General features: G+C 36.2%; 1 protein-coding gene across 1 annotated transcript in view; it reads left to right on the plus strand.

Moving 5' to 3' along the window:
- LOC117336820 (low-density lipoprotein receptor-related protein 6-like) overlaps positions 1-25,298 on the plus strand; it is a 34,776-nt gene extending 9,478 nt beyond the window's left edge. The window contains exons 3-16 of the mRNA XM_033897474.1: positions 1,027-1,427; positions 6,386-6,523; positions 6,823-7,023; positions 8,575-8,770; positions 9,141-9,391; positions 10,261-10,401; positions 11,630-11,922; positions 12,218-12,444; positions 12,548-12,732; positions 13,038-13,241; positions 14,377-14,514; positions 15,443-15,657; positions 16,381-16,589; positions 16,993-25,298. Coding sequence (XP_033753365.1) covers positions 1,027-1,427; positions 6,386-6,523; positions 6,823-7,023; positions 8,575-8,770; positions 9,141-9,391; positions 10,261-10,401; positions 11,630-11,922; positions 12,218-12,444; positions 12,548-12,732; positions 13,038-13,241; positions 14,377-14,514; positions 15,443-15,657; positions 16,381-16,589; positions 16,993-18,553 — 4,360 coding nt within the window. The 3' untranslated portion in view covers positions 18,554-25,298. The remainder of the gene's footprint in view (positions 1-1,026; positions 1,428-6,385; positions 6,524-6,822; positions 7,024-8,574; positions 8,771-9,140; positions 9,392-10,260; positions 10,402-11,629; positions 11,923-12,217; positions 12,445-12,547; positions 12,733-13,037; positions 13,242-14,376; positions 14,515-15,442; positions 15,658-16,380; positions 16,590-16,992) is intronic.
- The last annotated feature ends 1,510 nt before the right edge of the window (positions 25,299-26,808 follow it).

A 26,808-nucleotide genomic window follows, 5' to 3' on the forward strand; every position in this document is an offset into this window, starting at 1 on the left:
GGAAGGGAGTTTGAAATAGGGGAACTCCTAACTACATAGGGAAAATTGGCAGGTATGTTGATGATCAGAGGTCATCAGAGGTCAAAGGTCACAGATGTATTACAGTACAAGCCACTAAGTGTAACAGTCCTTGTTCAAACATGGTCAAGTTGTGTAATTCATAATGCTTGTATTTTGAGACATGGCAAATGCAACAGTACTGTTTTCCAAAACAGTAGATGTCATGCATGGTAACCAAAAGAAAATCTATATTGAGACCTATCTTGTCCAGACTACTCATCCAAACATATTGAACCAATATCAATGAAACTACACACGAGTGCTATTGATCATGTTTAGATGTGCACACAGGTAGTTTTTTTTAAATATTTGTCTCACGGTGACCAGTTCACTATACATCGGTTTTGTGTAATGGCCAATATATAGCTCATTAGACCTGAGATTATTTTTATTCAAACCTGGTCTGGTTTTATGACTCATTATATAATTATTGCCTATAATACTTATTGCCTATGATTTAAAAGAAATCTTATCTGGAGCATTATTGGGCAAAGGAGATCTATTGTCATCCCTGTGGCATGGTTTTGTCCAGATTTGGTTTGAACAATTGTTAGGAGAGGTAGCTCAAAAAGTGTTGTAATTTACGATTTTGATAAGAGCATTTAGCCATAATTACTGAAATATACAGGTGAGAGATGCAGGTCCTTTGGGCCGATTGTTAGAGCCAGATCAAAGTGCCCGAGCTCGGGATGCTTTGAATTATTCTCCATTACTACAAAAAAAATATATTATAAGACTGAGTTTTGGTTGGTCTGACTAAAAGCTTGAGTTTTTGTGACGCAAACAAAAAAAATCTTTTAAATGCAAAGAAATTAATATTTACTTTCAATTTGTAGATCTTAAAATATAGATTGAGTCAATTTACTTATTTAATCAATGGCATGGATCTTAAAATATAGATTGAGTCAATTTACTTCTTTAATCAATGGCATGTTATTAAGATTATTTTCCACTTCCAATTTACAGATACATGTACTGGACAGACTGGGGTGAAACTCCAAAGATAGAGAGAGCGGGTATGGATGGCAACCAATCAAGCAGAGCTGTGATAATAAGTGAAGACATTTTCTGGCCTAACGGGCTAACACTAGATTATGATGAGTCAAAAATATACTGGGCGGATGCCAAGCTGAGTTTTATACATAGTTGTGATTTTGACGGTCAACATAGACGAGTGGTGATTAAGGATGAACTTCCTCATCCATTTGCATTGACTTTGTTGGGTCCAACCCTTTTCTGGACCGACTGGGAAACACGATCAATACACTCTTGTGACAAACTTACAGGTGATAATCGCAAGGAAATATTGCACGAAGTTTATTCTCCGATGGATATACATGTTTACAGTGCTAGAAGACAGCCTAAAGGTAATTATCGAGGGTTGGATAGCAACACATTTGCTTTCTTCATTTATTTTACAGAAAGGATGGGTGCATATTTGGGCCATTATTGGGGGCCTGAATAATATTTCCAGGGACAAAATCTGGAAAATTGTCGATCATTTTCAACACTTTACATTGGTATATTCACCTGGTGAGTACAGCAGTAGGGGCCGCGGTGGCCGAGTGGTTAAGGTGTCCCGACACTTTATCACTAGCCCTCCACCTCTGGGTTGCGAGTTCGAAACCTACGTGGGGCAGTTGCCAGGTACTGACCGTAGGCCGGTGGTTTTTCTCTGGGTACTCCGGCTTTCCTCCACCTCCAAAACCTGGCACGTCCTTAAATGACCCTGGCTGTTAATAGGACGTTAAACAAAAACAAACAAATCACCTGGTGAAAATCTTGACAGGAAGGTATGGTGGCAATGTGAGGGAATCTATAGATGCCCTTAAACTGTCTGTATCAGGCCCTTATAATGACATTTCCCCTGGCACATACCAGAAAGGGGTTAACTGAGGTAAAATTTTGACATTTTGGGACACATTAATTGAATTACTTAATATTGGTACCCCTGGTAGTATGGTTGCCGGAAGGATATAAGAGGAAAACCATTTGGTGTTCTTCATCTGAACGATTTGTAAATTGAGGGATCTTGATCATATTTTGTCCGTAGTATTATTCTAGGGAAGGAGGTCCAATGTTGTATAAAATAAGGGACTGGGAAAGTTAGATGAATGTCGGATACCAAACTTGGAAAAGTATTTGTAATATAACTTGAATTGGAGTGTTTTTCTATTCACTGAAATATCCGGTCTAGGTGAGCATTACAAGCCCTCTGGGCCTCTTGTATTCTTGTATATAAATCTTGTGATGTTCCAATTCATCTATTTCTTATTCCTTCATAAATATTTTGGGGCAGTTTCTGTTTCAAGTAGGTTGTGAAACCAATTACCGCCAAATTTTTATCACTCGTACAGGTTTGACAGCATGTGCAATGTTGTCATGGCAACAGGGACTTGAAATTTAAGGGGTCTTTACAACATTACATCACTCATTGGAAAATGTGATGCATTCCAGATACTGTAACGTTGAGTGTGGTTGTTGTTGCAGCTCTGATTGTTATCTGTTATTAACTACATTTGGTTTAAGAAGAATGCATTATGCCAAGTAATATCAAATTATTACTGCTGTCTATTATTTCTGCTGTTCTGTGTTTTTATTGTCTCAGGTTAAATAGACATATAGAAGATAGGAAATGAATTCTATTAGTTTCACATTTCAATAACGGAGTACTTCCTTAAATTGTAGAATTCCGACAGTACTAGATGGGAATGTAGAAGAAATTATATGAAAATTTCCATAAAATTGAAGGATGTAGATTTTGTGTTCATAGTTTTACTGCTTCTCTGTTTGAAAGCAACAGTGGGTATGTACATATGTACTCATTTTATAGGCTAATATTGTTAGCTAAGGAAATACACAAGCCATCTATATTCACAGTCCCATATTTATATAGTATAACATGCCAAGAACAGAGGGAAGGGTTTTGTTGTGTATTGCAATATTAATATCATATTTTAATAGCTGCATTAACATCAACTGTTCATCATAGTTAAATAGATAGAGAGGCCAGATTTTATTTTTTGATTTTCAGCATTTAAATTGTTAATTTTTTTACGCTTGAAAATCATTCATAGCCATTTGGTTGTTACGATTTGTGAAATATAAATAATAGATGATCCAACACTCCCTACGTCAACCATTGCATACATAGAGGTTACACAACGAGTGGTTGTTGGATATGAAATTTATTTCACACGGGTAAGTTATTTTTTAAAAGTTACAAAAGACACGAGCTTTAGCGAGTGTTTTTTGCAACTTTTAAAAAATAACTTACGAGTGTGTGAAATAAATTCCATATCCAACAATTTCGAGTCGTGTGACCTGTTTCTACCACAATAATATCGGCTTGAATCAAAGGGAAACGTGGCCAAGTATAATTTCGCGTCTGCAAATAAAGTGTACCGGTGACGTCCGGGACCCGGTGATGTGACGTCATTAGATTATTGATGACGTCAATAACAATTGCAGCTTGGGTCAAAGTTCACCGTGTTAGCCAATCGAAATGCGTACAGAGTTTATACCACGTGTGGTAGGTATAAACAGATTGTTAATCAACAGCTGTAATGATTAACTGATGGTCTGAGAGTTGAATAACACAGGGTATTGTGGTAGAAATGTATCTATGCATTGTTTTGACTATGAATTAAGATAAAATCTCCATAATAATACAGTACATATAAATATCACCACACAGTAAAATTTTACAATAAAAATATAACTGCAATAGAATTATACAATTCTCACATACTTCAGAGGGTGATCCCATGGTTGCTATGGAGGGTATAAATCGTTCTCACACGGGGTAGGAAAAGACAGCTAACGTGTGCTGTGACGCTGCTTACGATAGCATAACATGATCATCATTTTATATAACGTTACCATGGGGCAAATAGATAACGTCACCAATTTTGAAGCATATTTGATCATGGGACATTGATGAAATGCGATGAAAATGTTAAGCAATACCTTACAAGTTATTATCTTTTTTAAGAATGTGAGAAATCATCAAACATGGGCTTGTACCGTACCGTACGCGTGGACTGGGGTATCTGAACAGGCCAATGTATTCTCATAAGCTTTCATAACTGTCTTAGTTATCTAAATGACAGTTAAATATGACCATTTTAAAATTTGTTAAATATAAATACCTACGTACTTAAACCGATAGAACAGATATGAAGATATTTAAGTGTCTTTTCCTGAAACAATATTTGTAATTGTATAAGAATTTTGATACCATAGAAAGATTTTCTCTAGGGAAAACTGTCTAGAAGTTGAAGCGTACATTTTGTAAATGACAGGAAAACAATATTTGTAATCGTATAAGAATTTTGATACAACAAAGATTTTCTCTAGGGAAACTGTCTAGAATTTGAAGCGTACATTTTGTAAATGAACCAGAAGTGACAGAAGGAGGTATGGGAGTCACAGTTATTATTAGATTAGATGGTATCAGCCTTCGATGATGATATTTTATATCTATTGTCTACAGCATACTTAAGCTTCATCTACATTGTATTTGCACAAAATGGGAGGGCTCTTGGCAAGGAGAATTTTCAAGAGTTTCTGGTTAATAAAAACAGCTGATTCATGTAATTTCTATGATAAGCTGTTTGACTGAAGTTTGTGTTTGTGTGTATGAGAAATGATGTAGAAATAACTATTTTTTTTATTGGAAAATCTGATAAGAGCTGTACGGTCTACTTGAATCAATGGGAAAAAATGATTAGACTTGAATTTTTCTGTTCAACCTTTTTTCACTAATTGTTTATCCCCTTTATAGTAAATCATCAAAATCATGTCACAATGTTGTATTTGAAGACATTTTTGATGTATTAAATCAGCTTATCTCAAAACATTGTGTTTCTGATAACAATGTGTAATAATTTTACTGTCCAATTAATAGACACAAAGCATTAAATGAATTTAAATAAGAAAGATATGTCTATAACTTCTGGTCTCACTTAAAATTGTACCATATCCTAAAGTCTCAATAATGATAAAGTCTCAATAATGATAATCACACTTACATATTGTACCGTATCCCAAAGTCTCAATACTGATAATCACACTTACATATTGTACCGTATCCTAAAGTCTCAATAATGATAATCACACTTACATATTGTACCGTATCCCAAAGTCTCAATACTGATAATCACACTTACATATTGTACCGTATCCTAAAGTCTCAATAATGATAATCACACTTACATATTGTACCATATCCCAAAGTCTCAATAATGATAATCACACTTACATATTGTACCATATCCCAAAGTCTTAATCATGATAATCACACTTACATATTGTACCATATCCTAAAGTCTCAATAATGATAATCACACTTACATATTGTACCATATCCCAAAGTCTTAATCATGATAATCACACTTACATATTGTACCGTATCCCAAAGTCTTAATCATGATAATCACACTTACATATTGTACCATATCCCAAAGTCTCAATCATGATAATCACACTTACATATTGTACCATATCCTAAAGTCTTAATCATGATAATCACACTTACATATTGTACCATATCCCAAAGTCTTAATAATGATAATCACACTTACATATTGTACCATATCCTAAAGTCTTAATCATGATAATCACACTTACATATTGTACCGTATCCCAAAGTCTCAATAATGATAATCACACTTACATATTGTACCATATCCTAAAGTCTCAATCATGATAATCACACTTACATATTGTACCGTATCCTAAAGTCTCAATAATGATAATCACACTTACATATTGTACCATATCCCAAAGTCTTAATCATGATAATCACACTTACATATTGTACCGTATCCTAAAGTCTCAATAATGATAATCACACTTACATATTGTACCATATCCCAAAGTCTTAATCATGATAATCACACTTACATATTGTACCATATCCTAAAGTCTCAATAATGATAATCACACTTACATATTGTACCATATCCCAAAGTCTTAATCATGATAATCACACTTACATATTGTACCATATCCCAAAGTCTTAATCATGATAATCACACTTAAATATTGTACCGTATCCCAAAGTCTCAATAATGATAATCACACTTACATATTGTACCATATCCCAAAGTCTTAATCATGATAATCACACTTACATATTGTACCGTATGCCAAAGTCTCAATAATGATAATCACACTTACATATTGTACCATATCCTAAAGTCTCAATAATGATAATCACACTTACATATTGTATGTACATGTATATTTAAAAGATATGTCACTTTCTGTTTAAGGTATACATGACCTTTGTTACAGGTTTATATGACCTTCTGTGTTACAGGTATACATGACCTTCTGTGCTCTATAGACAATGGGGGTTGTTCACATCTTTGTCTCATCTCGCCTCATCCTCCATACTATGCCTGCGCCTGTCCGACTGGTGTCCAACTTAAGGGTGACAATAAAACCTGCGCTAACGGTATGTAAAGTCATATAGTAATACAGATAGCTTTTGATTCATTACCAATTAATGGTTTATAGATATATACTTAATTCATCATTTGGCAAAATTTTCCTTAAAGATTTAAGTGCCAGAAAAGTTATTTTCAAGCTTTTAACTGATCTAGGTAATGAATAGAAGGAATCTCCATTTTGATTAAGAATGTCAAGGTTGAATGTTTAGTAGTTGATAATTAGAGCACTTTCAGAGCAATGATACTCTATACAGGTAAAGGAGTTATGTCCCTTTGTAAACATATATTCTTTGTTATTTTGCAGGTGCCCAGCAGGTGATATTACTAGCGAGACGGACTGACCTGCGTGAGATATCCTTAGATACCCCTGACTATACTGATGTGGTTCTTCCACTGGACAACATCCGTCATGCCATTGCTATTGACTACGATCCTGTAGATGGCCACGTGTACTGGACTGATGATGAGGTTAAAGAGATCCAGAGGTCCTCCCTGGATGGAAGTGGTATGTGAACGTAATGGGTAACACGGTCAAATCTGTCTTTGTATGTCACAAGGAAGGTAATGGGTAACACGGTCAAATCTGTCTTGTATGTCACAAGGAACATAATGGGTAACACGGTCAAATCTGTCTTGTATGTCACAAGGAACATAATGGGTAACACGGTCAAATCTGTCTTTGTATGTCACAAGGAACATAATGGGTAACACAGTCAAATCTGTATGTCACAAGGAACATAACGGGTAACACAGTCAAATCTGTCTTTGTATGTCACAAGGAACATAATGGGTAACACAGTCAAATCTGTATGTCACAAGGAACATAATGGGTAACACAGTCAAATCTGTATGTCACAAGGAACATAATGGGTAACACAGTCAAATCTGTATGTCACAAGGAACATAATGGGTAACACAGTCAAATCTGTCTTGTATGTCACAAGGAACATAATGGGTAACACAGTCAAATCTGTATGTCACAAGGAACATAATGGGTAACACAGTCAAATCTGTCTTGTATGTCACAAGGAACATAACGGGTAACACAGTCAAATCTGTCTTTGTATGTCACAAGGAACATAATGGGTAACACAGTCAAATCTGTCTTTGTATGTCACAAGGAACGTAATGGGTAACACAGTCAAATCTGTCTTTGTATGTCACAAGGAACATAATGGGTAACACAGTCAAATCTGTATGTCACAAGGAACATAATGGGTAACACAGTCAAATCTGTATGTCACAAGGAACATAATGGGTAACACAGTCAAATCTGTCTTGTATGTCACAAGGAACATAATGGGTAACACAGTCAAATCTGTATGTCACAAGGAACATAATGGGTAACACAGTCAAATCTGTCTTGTATGTCACAAGGAACATAACGGGTAACACAGTCAAATCTGTCTTTGTATGTCACAAGGAACATAATGGGTAACACAGTCAAATCTGTCTTTGTATGTCACAAGGAACGTAATGGGTAACACAGTCAAATCTGTCTTTGTATGTCACAAGGAACATAATGGGTAACACAGTCAAATCTGTATGTCACAAGGAACATAATGGGTAACACAGTCAAATCTGTCTTTGTATGTCACAAGGAACATAACGGGTAACACAGTCAAATCTGTCTTTGTATGTCACAAGGAACATAATGGGTAACACAGTCAAATCTGTCTTGTATGTCACAAGGAACATAACGGGTAACACAGTCAAATCTGTCTTTGTATGTCACAAGGAACATAACGGGTAACACAGTCAAATCTGTCTTTGTCAGGTTATCAGGACAAGATCTGTAAACAAAACATTGCTTAGATTCAAATGTTTTTCTACCAATTAAACATACTAAATTGTTTCAGACTGTGTATGATAGATATCTGGTGTTAATTTTATTTTGATACGGTACATCTCTGATGTTAATTTTATTTTGATACGGTACAACTTTTAAGAACAATTATCGGACTTGACAGATTCCTGATACTGGTAACAATATGGTTTAAAAACAGTAAAATGTTGCAGAATAAGTTTATTGATATATTTTTTGTGGTGTTTCCAGACCAAGAGACAATTGTTAGTACAGAAGTGAACCATCCAGATGGTGTTGCCATTGACTGGATTGCCAGAAACTTATACTGGACAGACACAGGAACGGATCGGATAGAGGTAACTCGCCTCAATGGCACCTCACGCCGTGTTCTCATCTCGGAGGACCTAGACGAACCACGAGCAATATGTCTGGATCCAATCACTGGGTATGACCATTTTTCATTGTGTGTGTAAAGAATCTAGCTTTCAGATCAGTTCTATCAAATGACTACTTTGTTGGTGCATAGTTTAGTGAGGTTGATTGGTTTAGTGAGTGTAGACATGTAGTAATACCTTGTGAAGGTCGACAATTGTCTATTTTCAAGTGACACCTAGTAGAAGTCTTGTGTAGACCAGACCTGGAGTTATTCTGATGATGTTTCAAGTGTATCAGAATAAAGAAAACTCTTAAAAGCAGAACAATTACTTAAAACTGGTAGCAGGTATTAATTCATTGTAGGTAAAATCTGAAGAGTAGAGCTTTTTAACTATCATGTTCTGTCTTTAATCAAATACTTTAAATGCCAATCTTTACAGACATATGTATTGGACTGACTGGGGAACTGTTCCTAAAATAGAACGTGCAAACTTGGATGGAAGTAGTCGTGTTCTGTTGATCAACACATCCCTGGGCTGGCCTAATGGGATCTCCATCGACTACGCAGAGCAGAAGATGTACTGGGGTGACGCGAAAGAAGACAAGATAGAACTGGCAAACCTTGATGGCACCGGGCGACGTGTTCTTGTCTCACAGCAACTACCACATATCTTTGGCTTTAGCCTACTAGGTCAGTACCCACTTTTTAACCTGCTAGGTCAGTACCCACTTTTTAGCCTGCTGGGTCAGTACACACTTTTTAACCTGCTAGGTTTATTACACACTTTTTAACCTGCTAGGTCGTACCCACTTTTTAACCTGCTAGGTCATTACACACTTTTTAACCTGCTAGGTCAGTACCCACTTTTTAACCTGCTAGGTCAGTACACTTTTAAGCCTGTCATTATCAGATGGTTGGTGCATTATCTGTCTTGAGTCATTCATCCTAAACAATCATATCTATTGTCATTTATCATTAAATGAGTCTTTCTTAAATTTCATATGTAGGTTCACTTTTGTCCCTAGTTGTGCATGTTGGATTTAGAGACTTGTTGAAAAACAAGAGGAAAAATAAAGATTGTTGCTGCTGTTTTTTCCAGAAAATATCACATGGATCTTTTTCATATTGTATATCCAAGTATCCCTTGATCTCTAGCTGTGCAAATTAAATTCTGAGTGTGACCTAAAAACAAAAAGGCTGACAGGCTTCCTTTTATTATTTTGACAGATGAAGTTGTAATAATTATATAGTCCAGGTAAATATGAAGAAAATAGGAGAAAGTATCAGTCTTACATAGAACCAGTAAAAAACTTAATGGTGGGCAGCAGCATCCCTCTGGGATTTGTACATAGAACCAGTAAAAAACTTAATGGTGGGCAGCAGCATCCCTCTGGGATTTCTTGATATACAATTTAACAAGCAGAATTATGAATAGGAAAATGAGGTGTTAATTGTTGAATGTATGTTGTTTAATTAGAGATAAGGCTTGATGTTTAGATACCATAGAAAACTTCCTTATTATGGATGGTTTTGATAAAGCTTGTTTAATTATTTTGCAGGTGATTACATCTACTGGACAGACTGGCAGCGAAGATCTATTGAACGTGTAAACAAGAAAACTGGACAGAATCGGGAAGTGATAGTCGACCAGCTACCAGATATTATGGGATTAAAGGCCATCAATGTTCAAAAAATGGAAGGTAAACTACCAGAGTGTCTTACCTCACAAATGTTTGTTTAGTAAGTCATTGTTGATGGTCATGTTAGATGGCTGGTAAATTCTGTAATTTTACAATTTCTGCTGCCCAATGAATAGTCATTAAATAGTGCCCAACTAGTGAAACTGATGGGGCTTTAGGTTTCCTCTCCATGCGTCTGTCTTTTAAGCAGGTATTTACTTAAATCAAAGTTTGAAATTTGTGGCCAATTATGTGTACTACACAGGATAAAAAGTAATGCTTCACAATCACACTTGACATTGCTACTTGTAATAGGTTTCACATTGGTTATGTTTAATTAAAGATAAAAATCAACATAGGTGATTTTGGGTATTTCAATACCATTAATTGACTTGGACAATAGCACCTATACAGCATCAGAGAATCTATCCCCTTTGTTAGAAATAATGTTTAACATTTCCTGAAACAGCACTAACATAAGTATTTGCTGAAGTGACCTAGATATACTTGAAAGTTGATGTAGAGCCATGTGAGCAATTCAGGCCCATTTGGCCTCTTGTTGCATCTTTCTGATCTCGAACCAAGAAATGCCCCTTTAATTACTTGCTATAGTAGTATGATGTACTCAAGGTAGTCAGATGACCGTTAAAGGCCCGTTGGGCCTCTTGTTATTTTGTAAGACGCCCATGGATTGTGGAATCGTACTGTGAGGGGTTATCCTGTGTAAGACACCCAGGAAGGTTGAACTCATACTGTGAAAGTTACCCATGTAAAAGGGGACTTAAGATGGTTCAACTTTATGTAATGCATATACTATATATAGTTCTTGAATGGGTTTATTATATTGCTACATTAAAGGTTTGCTTATTACTAACCTTACTAACATAATTTAAATCCATGTAACATAAAAAAAGTGTTTTCGGGAGTACAACTACGAACCAAATTCTGCAGTTTGAGGTAAAGGAAGCCATTGAGACAGGTATTTGAAGTCCACTTATTAATAAGAAATCGAACAATCATATTGTTTAAGACTTTGGAAAACAAGTCAGTTTTCATTAATAATTACATATGTACCAGGAATAAGAACTTTTCTGCAAAAATAAAAATTCCATACTTTTGATAATTTTTATTTTTTTTTTAAATGTGATAATGTAGATAGAAATCTTAAGATACAAATTTAAGATGCAACTCTTCTGATTTTGAATGGTAAAAGAAGAATGTTAAGATAATGTGTTCTTTTATCTTTCAGGTACCAACCCCTGTGCTGAAAACAATGGAGGATGCAGCCATTTGTGTTTGATGACAGCTGACCAAGGTCCTGTATGTGCCTGTCCTATGGGGCTGGAACTGGTCAGTAATGGTAAAACATGTATTGTACCGGAGGCATTCCTTCTATTCACGCGCAGGCGCGACATTAAACGAATGTCCCTGGAAACCAGTCACAGGATCATGCCTGTCCCCATCCGTGGTGTCAAGGATGCATTGGCTATCGACTTTGACTTCAACGACAGCAGGATTTACTGGACTGACGCCAAACTCAAGGTCAGTCAGATACTTGTGGCTGCTCAGCAGAAAATAAGGCTGGTAGCACTGATTTATAATTTGTTATTGTGCTAAGAAATTTTACATAGGAAATGACCCACAGAAACTTTACCTGTTTATGGGGAATGTTAAGCAAAATATGCTGTTGTAGTTAGACTTTGTATAAGGAATAACAACATGCTTTATTACCATACTGTATAACAGAATGCGATCTCTAGAAAACTAGAATGATTTTGTCTGCATTCCCAAAACTTATTGTTTATGTCACTTATAAACATAATTAACTGTGTTACAGACTATCAGCAGAGCCTTTCTGAATGGTAGCGCCTTGGAGACCATCATCGAGTATGGGTTGATGTATCCAGAGGGAATGTCTGTGGACTGGGTCGCTCATAACATTTACTGGGTAGACTCGGGCACGCGTAGGATAGAGGTCGCTCGAACAGACGGAACAGCACGAAGGGTGCTTATTTGGAGGGAGATCCACCAACCGCATGCTCTGGCAGTAGATCCTGCCAACGGGTAAGTTTTAAATATCCAAAAGTATTATATCTGTGTAATATAGAAATCCAAATAACATCAAAATCAGATGAGAATAACTACTAATAATAACCTGTAATTTCAGTATGATTTACTGGACTGACTGGGTAGAGCCTCACAGACTGGAGAGGGCTGCACTGGATGGTTCACAGAGGACTACCCTTAACAGCAACTTTGGCAAAGTCAATGGCCTCACCATTGACTATGAAGTCAAGCGCTTGTACTGGGCAGACCTTGATTCTAGGTCTATCGAGTCTGCAGACATGGACGGTAAGCTTTCGGACAACAATCGTAATTCTTAGCCCTACGTGGTCTGTCATCCATTTGTCATCCATCAGTAAAAAATCCTTATTATCACTATTTCTTGAAGAGGACTGGAGGGATATTTTTCAGATATAAGTAGGTCCCCATTGGTCCATTTTAGTTCCCTTTTGAACCTGTTCATTCAGTCACATGTAATCTTGATCAAGTGGAGATATGGAGGTGCAATTCCCAGACTTTCTGGTGTCATTGTAATTTGGTGGTCCTTCAGTTTCTAAAACAAAAACTAATAGATATATTTTTGTTGATTCCAGGCACTAACCAGGTGACCATTGTGAATGACCATGTCCCTCAGCCAATGGGCCTTACACTCTACCTGGACTTTGTCTTCTGGGCAGACTACCAGCAGAAGACTATTGAAAGGGCCAACAAGTCATCTGGAACCAACCGTACCACTATACACTACAATATGGAAAATGTCGTGGATCTGCTTGTATTCCATGCTTCCAGACAGTCAGGTATTGCATCCAGACCAGAATTTACAGACTTGTTTCAATACTTAGTCCGGGTATGGATCAAGTGTTACACTCCTGATTGAGGAGGTCTAGGAAATTAAAAACTTTGATTTCACATGTTTATTCAATAAATATTGTCAGAGATTGTGTAGTAAGGACAGGCTGTTTGATGAAGTATTATGAAAGAGCATGTAAGCAAAATCTTCTCCAGTTCCAAAAAGACCCAAAGGCCTGATATTTTAATAGCATGCCTAGGACAGAGTGCTATAAAGTTTCCTCATATAAATGACCTTGACCTATTTTCAAGATTAATTAATTAACACTTAATTTGCGAATCTGCTATACCAAGGACACCCATCTATGGCAAGTAGGTACCTGCTATGAAATGATATATACTAACAAGTTTCCTCATGCCAACAAACTTTACCTTTTTTTAAAGTCGCAGTGGTCAGATAAGTTAAAAACTTCAGTAATCTGCTTTCCAAGTTCCAAAAAATCAATATGCCAGATATTTTGCCAGCAGGTTATTACATGGATGAAATGCTATAAAGATTCTTAAATGTCACTAATGTGAAATTTGAAAAATGTAAACACTTTGTATACTACACATGATAAACATTTTTCACATCATGCTTCACATTACTTCATGAAGCATTGGTTTGATTCAACAAAACACATCGGAGGTCATTTTGGTATTTCAATACCCTTAACTGACTCGGACTGTCTATCTATGCAAAACTTTACATTAAGCATCAGTGAATCATATCACCTCTGTTAGCTATATTTTACACCATTTCCTGAAACATCACTAGCATATTATGTTGATCATGCAGATTGGAAATAATAAATTTGTCATTAATCTAGACTGGTCATGTGAGTGATTCAGGCCCTCTAGCAATAACTTTTGAACCATTTAAGATCTTAATGAAATATTCCTATATCACTCCATTGATGAAATGTAGTGCTCCGTCAGTGGACCTCAATTGAGATCAAGGAGACATGTTTATGTTCCAGTTTGAGTATTGAGAAGTAAGAAGGAAAAATCACTTCAAACTTAAGAACGCTTATATTAGAGATAGAGAAATTGCTAGATTTGTTGTAGATGTTATTATTATGTTTTACATCCTTTGTCACCTAGGAACAAACAGTTGCAAGAACAATGGAGGATGTTCCCATTTGTGTCTAGTAAGGCCAGGCACTGAGGCAGGGGAGATAACTTATCAGTGTGCTTGTCCAACTCACTTCGCACTCAACACCGATCAAAAGACCTGTATTGGTAGGTACAGTATATCATAGTATTATCCAACTTTTGTTAGGTCACCTGAGCAAAGTTGCTTTTTATCCAATTCATCTTCATCTGTCATTCATTCATATTTTCATGATTTCGACTTTTCAAAAACTCCAATTTCAAGGAAATTTTTCAAAAAACTTACATGGCCAAAGGACAATCAATTTATGAATTATGTATGGTCCCCAATCACTAGGAACCTGCAGACCTGGTTATGGTTAAATCAAATACTCTTGAAGTATGGAAGGGTTCTGAAGTGCTTCATAGGTTTCCGCCAGGGAGGTGGTAAACTTTACTTGGTTTATATATGGAAATCATATTTGTTCCAATCGCCTTTTGTCCATGGTTTTTGTCCATCTGTCAGTCAGTCCATCATATGTCCGGCATCAACTTTTCCCTTTAAACAATTTCATCTTGATAACCAAGAAGCCCAGAGACCTGATATTAGGTCTACTGCATGCTGAGGTGAGGGGCTACCAAGTTCATTCAAGGTCATAGGGGTCAATTAGGCTAAACTAATTTAATCAAATTCTTCTTAATTACCAAGAGGCCCAGAGACTTTACTGAGCCAGTTGCATGTTGTGGTGAAAGGCTACAAAGTTAGTTCAAATGACCTACATTCAAGGTGATAGGGGTCAAATATGCTGAAGTCTTTTAAATGACTTCTTTTCAAGAACCAAGAACCATTAGAAACAGGTGAGCATACAGGCCCATTGTGTCTCTTGTTTATATACTAATTGTTTAGAATTACATTGTAAATACATAGAAGATAGTTCTATGTTTGATACTCGGGTGACTGTTGCAGCCAATGGCCTCTTGTCTCAATAAAACATATTTTAGAATTTTCTGGATGATTCCGTAAAGGAATACAAAAATGTATCTACATCTGTTTAATTATCTGTATTTAATATCGTAGCTCCGGAGTCATTCCTGTTGTTCAGCCAAAAGAATGTGATTAGTCGCCTTGTGATCAGTGATAGTGACCTTGACCCTGACTCACCTGATGTTGTCCTGCCTATTCCTGGCCTGAAGAACGTCCGTGGCCTGGCATATGATCCCATTGATCGCTACATTTATTGGATTGAGGGTCGACAATGGTCAATCAAAAAAGCAAAAGACAATGGCACACAGGTAATAACAGAAGCTAGAGGAACTTCTTAAACTAGGAAGACAATCAAACAATTACTACTAATTAGGGCTTTTCACCAAAAATTTAATAGACCAAATAGAATTGTTGTTTCTTCTTATTAGGGTTTTTCACCAACTGGAAAAAAGACCTATTTGAATTGATATTCTTTTTTATGCTTAGTATTCTTTTGTGTATTGATATTTCATATATATGGTGCTCAGGTTATTGGCGATCAAGTTTGTGAAAATGGTTAACCTTGACCTACTTTTAAGCCCATGGCTCATGAAGACCTATTGACATTGTGCAGTAACTTTTTCTTGTGAAAAGTGGAGTAAAAATATGTTACAACTTTCCTACTTGGTAAAAAAATGTGTTCAAACAGATGAGATAAGGTGCCGTATATAATTGTAGCTGTTGATTTTATGTTATCTGGATACTTTAATTTGATGTGGATACTTTAAATTGGATCTGAATACTTTAATTGATACTTTAATTTGATCTGGATACTTTAATTATGCAGTAATAGGTCTATAAACTTTTGCTGTTTATGATCTGATAACGCCATATGAAAAAGCAAAACTGCTCGTTGTCAAGTGAACAGATTTATATAAATATGAAGAAGTAAAAGTTATTTGGCTGTAGTTATGGAAGTGGCTTGTTGAACTGCGAGATTGATGATGGTTTGTTGTTTCCAGTTCCAATACATGCCCACTTTCACTTTTCAGGCTATTGTTGTGGTGTCCAATCCGCAGGCAATGTACCGTCCGTTTGACATTGCTATAGATCCATACTCTCAAACCATATTTTGGACATGTTCCATCACCAACAAGATCAACATTACTCGTTTTGATGGTGTGTCCATTGGTGTCGTCATTGCTAGCGACGAGAAACATAACATCAAGCCACGCTACATTGTTCTCAATCCACAAAAAGGGTTTGTATGACTGTGAATTTTAAAAATATAAATTAAAAATGGATTTTGAATTTGGAAATTGACAACAGATTTAATAAAAAAATTGTTAGCAAAATGATTGATAGCAGAAAAAAGATTAATGTATATCTGATTAGACAAATGATATAAGTATTGAGACAGAAATGGCCAAGATTTATGAAATCTTTGAGGGAAAATCAGATACAAAAGTCTTAATGATATCATTAGAAAATAAGATATGAATTTTTATATAATAACTAATTAACAATGTATAAAGTTTATGTAATGTGACAATCTTGACTAAGAGATGGCTGATTAACCAGACTGAACATAGATAGATTTACGATGGTAAAAATAACATAAAGCTACACAATTATTTCATAGATAGGTTTCCATTCTTGTGCAGGTACATGTACTGGACAAATCTAGTTGGGCAGCCTTCAATAGAACGATCAGCTTTAGATGGCACTGAACGTGTATCGTTGTTTCACACTAACCTGGGAAAGCCAGGTCCACTTGCCATCGATGTTGAAGGAGGCCGCTTGTACTGGGCTGACTCCAGCCTCAACAGGATTGAAAGCTCAGACTTAGATGGAGGTGATAGGAATGTGTTAGTTGATGAAAAGATACAAAATTTAAAAGGCATGGCTGTTTTTGGAAACTTCTTGTATTGGATTGACAAAGAGCAACGCGCTATTATCCGAGCAAACAAGTTAGATGGTAAAAATCGTACTTATATTCAAGGTCGTTTGGAAAGTCTGAGTGACCTTGCAGTAGCTCAGTACCTACAACTTGTGGACCTAGATCAGCATCCGTGTGCAGTTAACAACCACAAGTGTACTCACATATGTGTCGCCCAGGGAGATAACACAGCGCGATGTTCATGTCCCATCGACTTGGTACTGAAGGCGGACGGTCACACATGTGCTGATCCGCCAACTTGTTCGCCACAGCAGTTTACATGCAAAAGTGGAGACATTAACTGTATCCCTGGTGTTTGGCGTTGTGATGGGCAGGGAGAGTGTGGCGACGATTCAGACGAGGAGGATTGTCCAGTGTGTGACCCATCACAGATCAAATGTGGTGATGGCAAGTGTATTGATAACAACATGGTGTGTGATGGAGAGAAGCAGTGTGATGATGGCCTGGACGAGGAGAATTGCTGTGATCCTGAAGATCCTCACTGTAAGGATGATGATACGGATGATGATTCCGAGTGTCTCCACAATTCTCAGATGGAGCCTTGTGAGCGTACCGCCACAAACAAACCTGCCACTCCACCCGACGCTCACATCACAGTGATTATTATAGTTGGCATTTTCTCCCTTGTCCTCATAGTTGGAGTTGTATTTGCGTGCCGCAGAAAGTCGCAGGGGATGAATAATTATTATGATAGAGACATGATCATGCTCACCAAACCTCTTAATGCACAAATAGACCAAACTCCCCCCAATACATTACCTAAGAGGACTAACAAGAATGGTGCTTTGCCGTCATCTGTGTCTGGGAGTACGGCTCAGTACGACAGAAATCATGTGACTGGAGCTTCCTCCAGTAGTTCTACAGTGACTCACTATCCTAAAGAGACGCTGAATCCCCCACCTAGTCCAGTGACAGACCGCTCCGTGTGTTTCGGGGAGTTTAATGGCTACTCCTCCAATAGTCCTTCAACAGTGCGATCATATAAACCTTACAAACTACCGCGGCACATTCCCCCGCCGCCCACAACCCCATGTAGTACTGACGTTTGTGAGGAAAGTGAACCTTACCCCCCTAAAAGATACTTCAAGCTTAGTCGGTCAATAGAACTATACAATGACTACGACCCTTACCCCCCACCTCCCACACCTCGTAGTCATTATTTCTCGGACGATATGATGAGTTGTCCCCCCTCGCCATCGACAGAGAGAAGTTACTTCAACCCGTACCCTCCACCACCCTCACCGGTAGGGAACTCGGATTGCTAGCCAAATGTGTGAGAGTGGGACTTGGGTGTGTTTACAAAATGAGAGTGAGCTTGGAAGGAAAAATAAGTGCTAATATTTATGTATGAATGGATTGATGTTAGAAATAATGTGAAGGTGAGAATGTGCTAATTTCTTTTTCAAATTTATATATAATATATAATTATTATGTATTTGTATATGAGATAAATTGTACTTAGCAATATATGGTATCTCAGCATTAATCAACAGTGTCGTTTGTAACCACATGGTCTGTGTGTGTGAATAGGCTGTGTTGTCAGGTGGTCAGTCATGATTTTGACCTCCCATCTTCTTTTACCCATTGTGGTTGTTGAATTGTACTATAAATGGCAAAAACCTTTGTTTATTTGTTTCTTTGTGTGTAATGTGAGCTAATTTTCTCCCTTGAACCTCATCTATAATCATTATGAAGGTCAACTCAATGACTGACCATCTGCACAATATTATGGCAAATTTGATGTTGAACCTGCCATCATTTGATGATAAGCTTCGTTATTTCTCATGCATGTATTCATCCAGTCATTTGCAACATTAAAGTAGAACAATTTATTTGTGATGGTTAGTGATCAAATCATACCAATGGCAGGTTGAACTTTAAAATTGTGAAAGTGTGTGTGTTAATATCCATCTTTTGATTGGATAATCAATGTGTTAGTTGCTAGGCAGTGAAGCGTCCCCGCGGTCACCGGACAAGTGCTCAATAGGACTTTTTATAGGATGTTAATGTATAACTGGCTGGGACTGCTTTGCTGCTTACCACAAGTTTGTTTCTGTCTTGCAAATTTTCTTTTCACATAGCATTATGCCAAAGTGATTTTTTTAAAACATTGAATTTTGTGTTCATTTGAATGACTTATTATATTGAGAATTATTACCTAGGTTTGTAACAATTTGTTATCTGAAACTTGTGCTATTTCCACTAAATTGAAGGTCAACAAGGTCACGGTTGATGAAGATGGCCCTTCCCTATGAATGCGGTGAACACTTCCATTTGTGTCCTGTAAATTTTTGTGTTAAACATAGACAATAATGATGATACAATTTTAAGCATAATTTACATATTACTTCTCTTAATCTTTTAACGTCTACATACAAAAACATGCAGTCAAATTGTTTGGATCAATAATTTGTAATCGCAAATGTGTTTAATCTCCAATATTTAAGTTTCCCAGATCTGCAACAAATATTAGTCAGAGAGTGTACACAAGAGAATTAGTATTCGAAGTAGAAGACCTCAATGATTGATAAGAAAGTGCAGGAAATGTGGTAAAATATATAGTGAACTTCCCAAAACCGATCCTTCTCAAAACCATTCATTTCTTGATACCAAACAAAATAGCGACACATAGTGTTACTGAAATGATCCTTCTTTGTTATAGTTATAAAATATTTCCCAAAACTGATCTCTCTGAACATTGAATACCAAACCGATTTTGAGTCCTGAATTGATTAAATATACCCAGAATTACTTATTTAACTGGCTTTACCTGAATGTGGCAGGTGCTCCAACTGACCATGAGATCAACACCTGCTTCATATATACAAAATGTCACCCAATCAACATTATTTAAGGATCCTGACAAAATGGATAACTTCCTCGCTCAACTGGCCAAATGTTCATATACTGTTCACGATTGGTTTAGAGAAGGATTTCAAAATTACCTGCAACAAATTGAATCAACAAGATATGTAGATTTTTGGTGACCTTATCATTTGGCTGGTTAAAAAAAAATACAGTCTTACAAAATGTAAAATTTAATGCAAAGATAGAAATCAGGATGGTAGAACAATATTGTGGAAGTAGCATAAGTGAGGATGAGTTTGATTTATTTTTGAGTGACCTTGCGACACAAGGTTGTGTTGATTTATTTTTGAGTGACCTTGCGACACAAGGTTGTGTTCAGAATGCTTGCTATGTTGGACTTCTACCTCTGTTTAATAGTGTTAGGCATTATATACATACAGAAAGCAAGCAGCTTTTGAACATGACTTTTTATGGTGAATAATTATACTTAATGGCATTTGGTGTACCCTTCCACCCCAACAAACCATATTGCAGACTGGTCAAGTAAGATTTCTTTTTTCCAAATCACTCTGTATGTGTTCTGTAAAATGATAATTATCCTTGTTATTGCTATTTCTTGAGAATTACTGGAAGGAAGTTGGTCCCTAGTTGTGTCCATTCAACTTTTTGATCGGGAAGACAGGCAACATTATTGGATTTTGACTGTTTAAGTTTGTTTTATCAGTATTTTTCAGAAAGTTTTATATCTTAATTTGATTTCACATGAATATTTTCCTTGTTATCAAATTATTAAGGGGGAACAGGAACAGATAAAAGAATGGAAAGTATAGGAAGATCAGTCTTATAGAACCAATCAAGGTCGTTGAATGGTGATCATGATTGCCAAGATCCCTGTGGGATATCTCATCTGAAGATTTATGTATATCTAATAGAATTGAAGCCTTTAATAAATCAATATTTAGAGTTAAGTATATTGAGGGGGAAACAAGCACTGCTTTTATATTTTAGCTAATTTAGTCTTCCATTTTTGACAGCACATTTTGTAGAAAAGAAATAGATCTAAACCTTGTCACATGTAAAATTACTAGCACCTATGTAAGTTGTTCCATGTAGTTCATTGCCAAAGATATACAGTGAAATGTAAGGGTAGTTAGTGTTAGATAAAACTAAAACTAGATTTTCTCAAAGTTGACATGTTCTTTACACTGTATTGTGTAAAACGTTTTGTGTCACTGCTAGACATCCAAGTTAATTTGGATTTTGACAGAATTTGCCTCATTGTTTGTTTCTGTTGTATCTTGATTGGATAAACACATACTCAGTGCCCTAAAACTGTTCATTTAAACAGAATTTGTGTAAAGTTTAAACAATCCTTATTCTTATAATTCAAAATATATATAAAACTTTTTAACAAAGTGAAGACAAGTTCAATCAGTTTTTTCCTTTGTTTACTTATGATGGTTTATGCCATGGGCGTTAACCATCATGTGGTGTCTATAAACTTTTCATAAATATTTGCTGATTTGCTAATTTTGCCACAATCACTGAAATATCCCGGTGAGCAATACAGGTCCAATGGGCCTCTTGTAATTGAAAGCAAGGCTTGTTCAGTGTTTATATTAATATGAAAGCAAGTTTTGCTTACCTATTGATATTTACCTAAAAGGAAGCTTCGCTCATTTGTTTATCTGAAGAAATATTGATTAACCCGATATTATGTGATCAGTCTAATGTGGTTTGATGGGGGAGTTGTAAGAATAGGAAGGGAAGCTATTGTTTAAAAAGTATGAAATCCTTATGCGAATGTTGTGTATGATTTGCAGGTGAGATGAATCTTACCTGTTTATAAATTGAATTGTTAAAGTGTACAGTGGCCAGATAGAATTTGTGTATTTTTTTGTAATCCTGTAGAGAAATGAGTTGTCGTATATATATTTATGTTGATGTACAGAAAACGATTTTTGTAGTAACCACGGAAATAGAATGTGGGTGATACTGGTGTCAGTAGGTTTAAGAAATATTTTTCACGAATATTCAGCATTAGAGATTCTCTTGGACTGGACAATTTCCTTATCCATTGCACAAATTTTTTTTATAAGAAGTAAGCATCAATGATGAAGAATTCTTTCAAAACAATTTTAACATTGTTTTTTTTTTTTATTACTTTTTAACTCACCTGGGCCAAAGGGGGCAGGTCAGCTTATATTATGGCGCAGCGTCTGTCTGTCAACTTCTTCAAAAAATCTCAACCAGTCATGAATGACTTTTGACCAAACTTAGAAGCATTCTGGGGCAAATGGTAACTTATAACCAATTTTGTATAAAGGCTCCGTCCCCTGGTGCCTCAGGGGGAGGGCCCAAAGGGGAAATTTAGCCATTCTTTAAAATCCTTGGGTGAAGGGAACCAGTTTTGTATAAATTGCGTGTCTGGCCTCCAAGGGGCCTGAGGGAAAATATAACAAATCCTTCTTCTGTTGAAATGATTGGATTTGGTCCGTATTTGGTCTGAAGAATATTAGGGTGAAGGGGAATTAACCGATATGTATAAACAATGGTCACCATGGGGTGGAGGGGTGGGACCCAAAAGGAATATTAGTGAAAAATCCTTTGGAGTACAATTTAATTGTTTTGAATCTTTGTTAAAGGAAAGTGTTGACTGCAGTGCATGGTACTGAGTGGCAGATCCTAAACTGGGAAAAGTATTTCATATATAGCTTAGTGTTTAATAAACACAATCACCGAAAACCAGGTGAGCAATGCAGGTCCCATGGACCTCTTGTTACAAAAAGATTGGTTATAATTATTTCTTGACAAAGCTGATATTCCTTTTAATAATTACTTGGCCTACAGGCAAAATAAAAAGCTTGTATGTAGATTTGAGAGTACTTATGTATATATTGTACATCCTCCATACTTACGATGTATGTAGAAAATGTTATAGAGCTGCTGCTGAAAAGTGTAAATATATGTACATTGTCTACAGCATCAGATCATACAAAACCATGAGATTGGGGTATATGTCACAATGTCCTGCTCTATACTGCTATTGCTTTGTTAAATTAGAACAATTTCTGGATATTTGTTTTTAGTTCACCTGACCTGAAGGACTTGCAATTGGGAGCGTATGGCATGGCGCCTGACGTCTGTCTGTCTGTCAACTTTAAATATATATCGCAACTAGTCATGACTCAGATATTTTATCACATTTGTTCTGGAGTGTTGGGGGGGATAAAATAAATTATGGCAAATTCTCTGATATCTTTCATCTCATCATGTTGCATTTTGACATAATCTTTATATTATGCAGGTGAGCGATACAGGTCCTCTCAGCCACTTGTTATTTTAATATCCTTATTTTATTTAGTGTAGCTGCCATCCAAAAATACACTTGAGCGGTGCTGTTTTTATTGTAGATTTACTTTTTGTTTGTTACCACAATATCAGCCAAACAATTGTTTTTTGTTAACGTATCCCATTCTAAAACATTGAAGATAAAACAAGTGAAAAAATTGTGATAATTAATCATACTCAAATGTCCACAGTCCATAGTACTAAGATAAGACTCTCTACAAGATATATTTACAGTAACATAGTGTATAATTTTACAGATGAAATCAGTGCTTAGATATACTGGTACATCTGAATAGATATCGCTAAACAGGATGTCATAGCGATGTACAGAGGAGAGACACTTCAGTGATGATTGCTGTAAAAAGATTCGAACAATATTTTCATGTCTGTAGTTCATGATGTGTTATTCACTTGTCTGGCAACGAGAAGTAGAACTTTTTGTCTATTATTCATATTTTTATTTTCAATGGAAGTTTTAGAAACTTCTTAAAATCAGTGCTCTTTTTAGACGTATACGTAGTTGTTTTAAATTTCAATCTTTCATGCATGAAAAAGATTTTAATTCGAGAGAGGAAATTGAATTTATTCAGAATTTTATTATTTTAGTTATTGCATGCTGATTTTTAAACGAAATCTTTAAAAAGATGGTTGTGTATACACAACACCAGATTGTGATATCAGAAACAAGTGCTGATCCATTTATTGTTTACATAGAGTTGTGACAAAAGTGACCCTGTAAGAAATACAAAATGATTTATTTTACAATATTGAATCATAAGCATTGTTCAATTTTGGGGAGGTAATTCACAAGAATTTTAAAAGGAAATAATTTCATAAAATTTTGTCTGCAATGCAAATGTTTATATTTTTGAGAAATTCACATACATTTGTATTCGCAGTGTAACGTGACCAGTGTTTCAAAATTTGAAAAATATTTAACAAAAGAAATTTTGTGCAGGCTAGTATTTTGCCAGATATATGTCTATAGCATTATTCAGGTTATAAAGAGACTATGTCCCAAAATATGTATTGATATAACACAACAGTTGTAGTGTATATCAAGGGTGACGTGGGACATGGCCAAAACAGTGCTAAAATTAACGGGTATATCAATGTAAATACATTTTTGTTGAAATCATTCATTTGTTGGGTTTGCTCACCAAGAAAAGGGACAGGTTGCATACATATATATTTATTTGCCTTTAATGTGATTTATATATTTGTGGTATTCCACAATAGATTGTTTCTATAAATGTACTATGATGATGTGTGGTTTCTCACACACATGCGTTGGTACATTTGGTAGAAGTATTTGGTATATAGATAACATTGAAGTCTGGTTACTCTCCAACAAATATAGTCCTTTGTTGTCACAATATCACAGTTAATTTGTTGTTTTGTGTACTAAGTACATGTCAAAAGATAAAATCAAAATTAGTTGCAACATTGTTCTTGTTCCCTATACAAGGCCAGTACAGATACATGTAACCCCTCCCTGCTGTTGTTATTAGTTCTCCTCACTCCCTCCAGTAAGTGGAAGTTGTATTAGTTCTCCTCACTCCCTCCAGTAAGTGGAAGTTGTATTAGTTCTCCTCACTCCCTCCAGTAAGTGGAAGTTGTATTAGTTGTCCTCACTCCCTAAAGTGCAGGATGTGTTAGTTGGCTTCCCTCCATCCAAAGGCTTTGTAGCCATTGGTAGCATGCAATGCTTATTTTCTGTGCCTTATTTGTGCTATATAAACCCCCTTCATTGTCCAATATGAAAGTACAGGTATTCTTATGGCTATTATAGGATAAGAGCCATTATGTATAATGATAAATTGAAATAATAAAATCAAAAATACTAAAATACTTCGGTCTCTTTGTTTTCTTTTCATAAAATCATTACTAAACATGAATGGATGAATGGAATTAGACCAAATGTGGTCTGATGAAGCCTCCATGGGGGAGTAATGAGATGGTGCACTGTCTGTCATCTGTCAACTTTTCCTTTAAAAAGCTACTAGTACTGAATGGATTTTGATAAAATTTAATCGGAAGCATCCCTGGGGAAGGGGGAACAAATTTTGCCTAAGTTGTGACTCTGGCCCCTTTGGGGCTGGAGTGGGTCCGTAAAATTGCTACAAGTCCTAAAGGACATTTATCAATTTTGACCTTATTTGATCAGAAGTATCCTTGGGGAAGGGTAGCAAATTTTGCATAAATATTGGAAATAGAAGTAAGTCCTTGAAATCGCCACCAGTCATGAGATAGTGATCAGGTTTTGACCAAATTTGGTCAAAAGGACTCTTGAGGGAGGGGGAATGAATTTTGCATGACTGGCGACTGGGACTGGAGGGATGGGACCCAATATGGGAAATAGAAGTCGGTCCTTTAAATCACATATGTGATAATGTGACCATGTTTGAATACTGATAATTATCACATCGACTCGTACCGCATCTTAGAAATGTTTGAATACTGACAATGATCACATTGACTCTCGTCCTCATCTTAGACATGTTTGAATACTGACAATGATCACATTGACTCTCGTCCTCATCTTAGACATGTTTGAATACTGACAATGATCACATCGACACTCGTCCTCATCTTAGACATGTTTGAATATGACAATGATCACATCGACTCTCGTCCTCATCTTAGACATGTTTGAATACTGACAATGATCACATTGACTCTCGTCCTCATCTTAGACATGTTTGAATACTGACAATGGTCACATTGACTCTCGCATCTTAGACATGTTTGAATACTGACAATGGTCACATTGACTCTCGTCCTCATCTAAGACATGTTTGAATACTGACAATGGTCACATTGATTCTCGTCCTCATCTTAGACATGTTTGAATACTGACAATGATCACATTGACTATGGTGTCTCATCTTAGACATGTTTGAATGATGACAATGATCTCATTGACTCTCGTCCTCATCTTAGACATGTTTGAATACTGACAATGGTCTCATTGACTCTAGTCTCATCTTAGACATGTTTGAATACTGACAATGATCACATTGACTCTCGTACCTCATCTTAGACATGTTTGAATACTGACAATGATCACATTGACTCTCGTCCTCATCTTAGACATGTTTGAATACTGACAATGATCACATTGACTCTCGTCCTCATCTTAGACATGTTTGAATACTGACAATGATCTCATTGACTCTTGTGTCTCATCTTAGACATGTTTGAATACTGACAATGATCTCATTGTCTCTTGTGTCTCATCTTAGACATGTTTGAATACTGACAATGATCTCATTGACTCTCGTCCTCATCTTAGACATGTTTGAATACTGACAATGATCACATTGACTCTCGTCCTCATCTTAGACATGTTTGAATACTG

Source organism: Pecten maximus, chromosome 10 (assembly GCF_902652985.1).
Source record: "Pecten maximus chromosome 10, xPecMax1.1, whole genome shotgun sequence".
In the NCBI taxonomy this organism is placed as follows: Eukaryota; Metazoa; Mollusca; class Bivalvia; order Pectinida; family Pectinidae; genus Pecten; species Pecten maximus.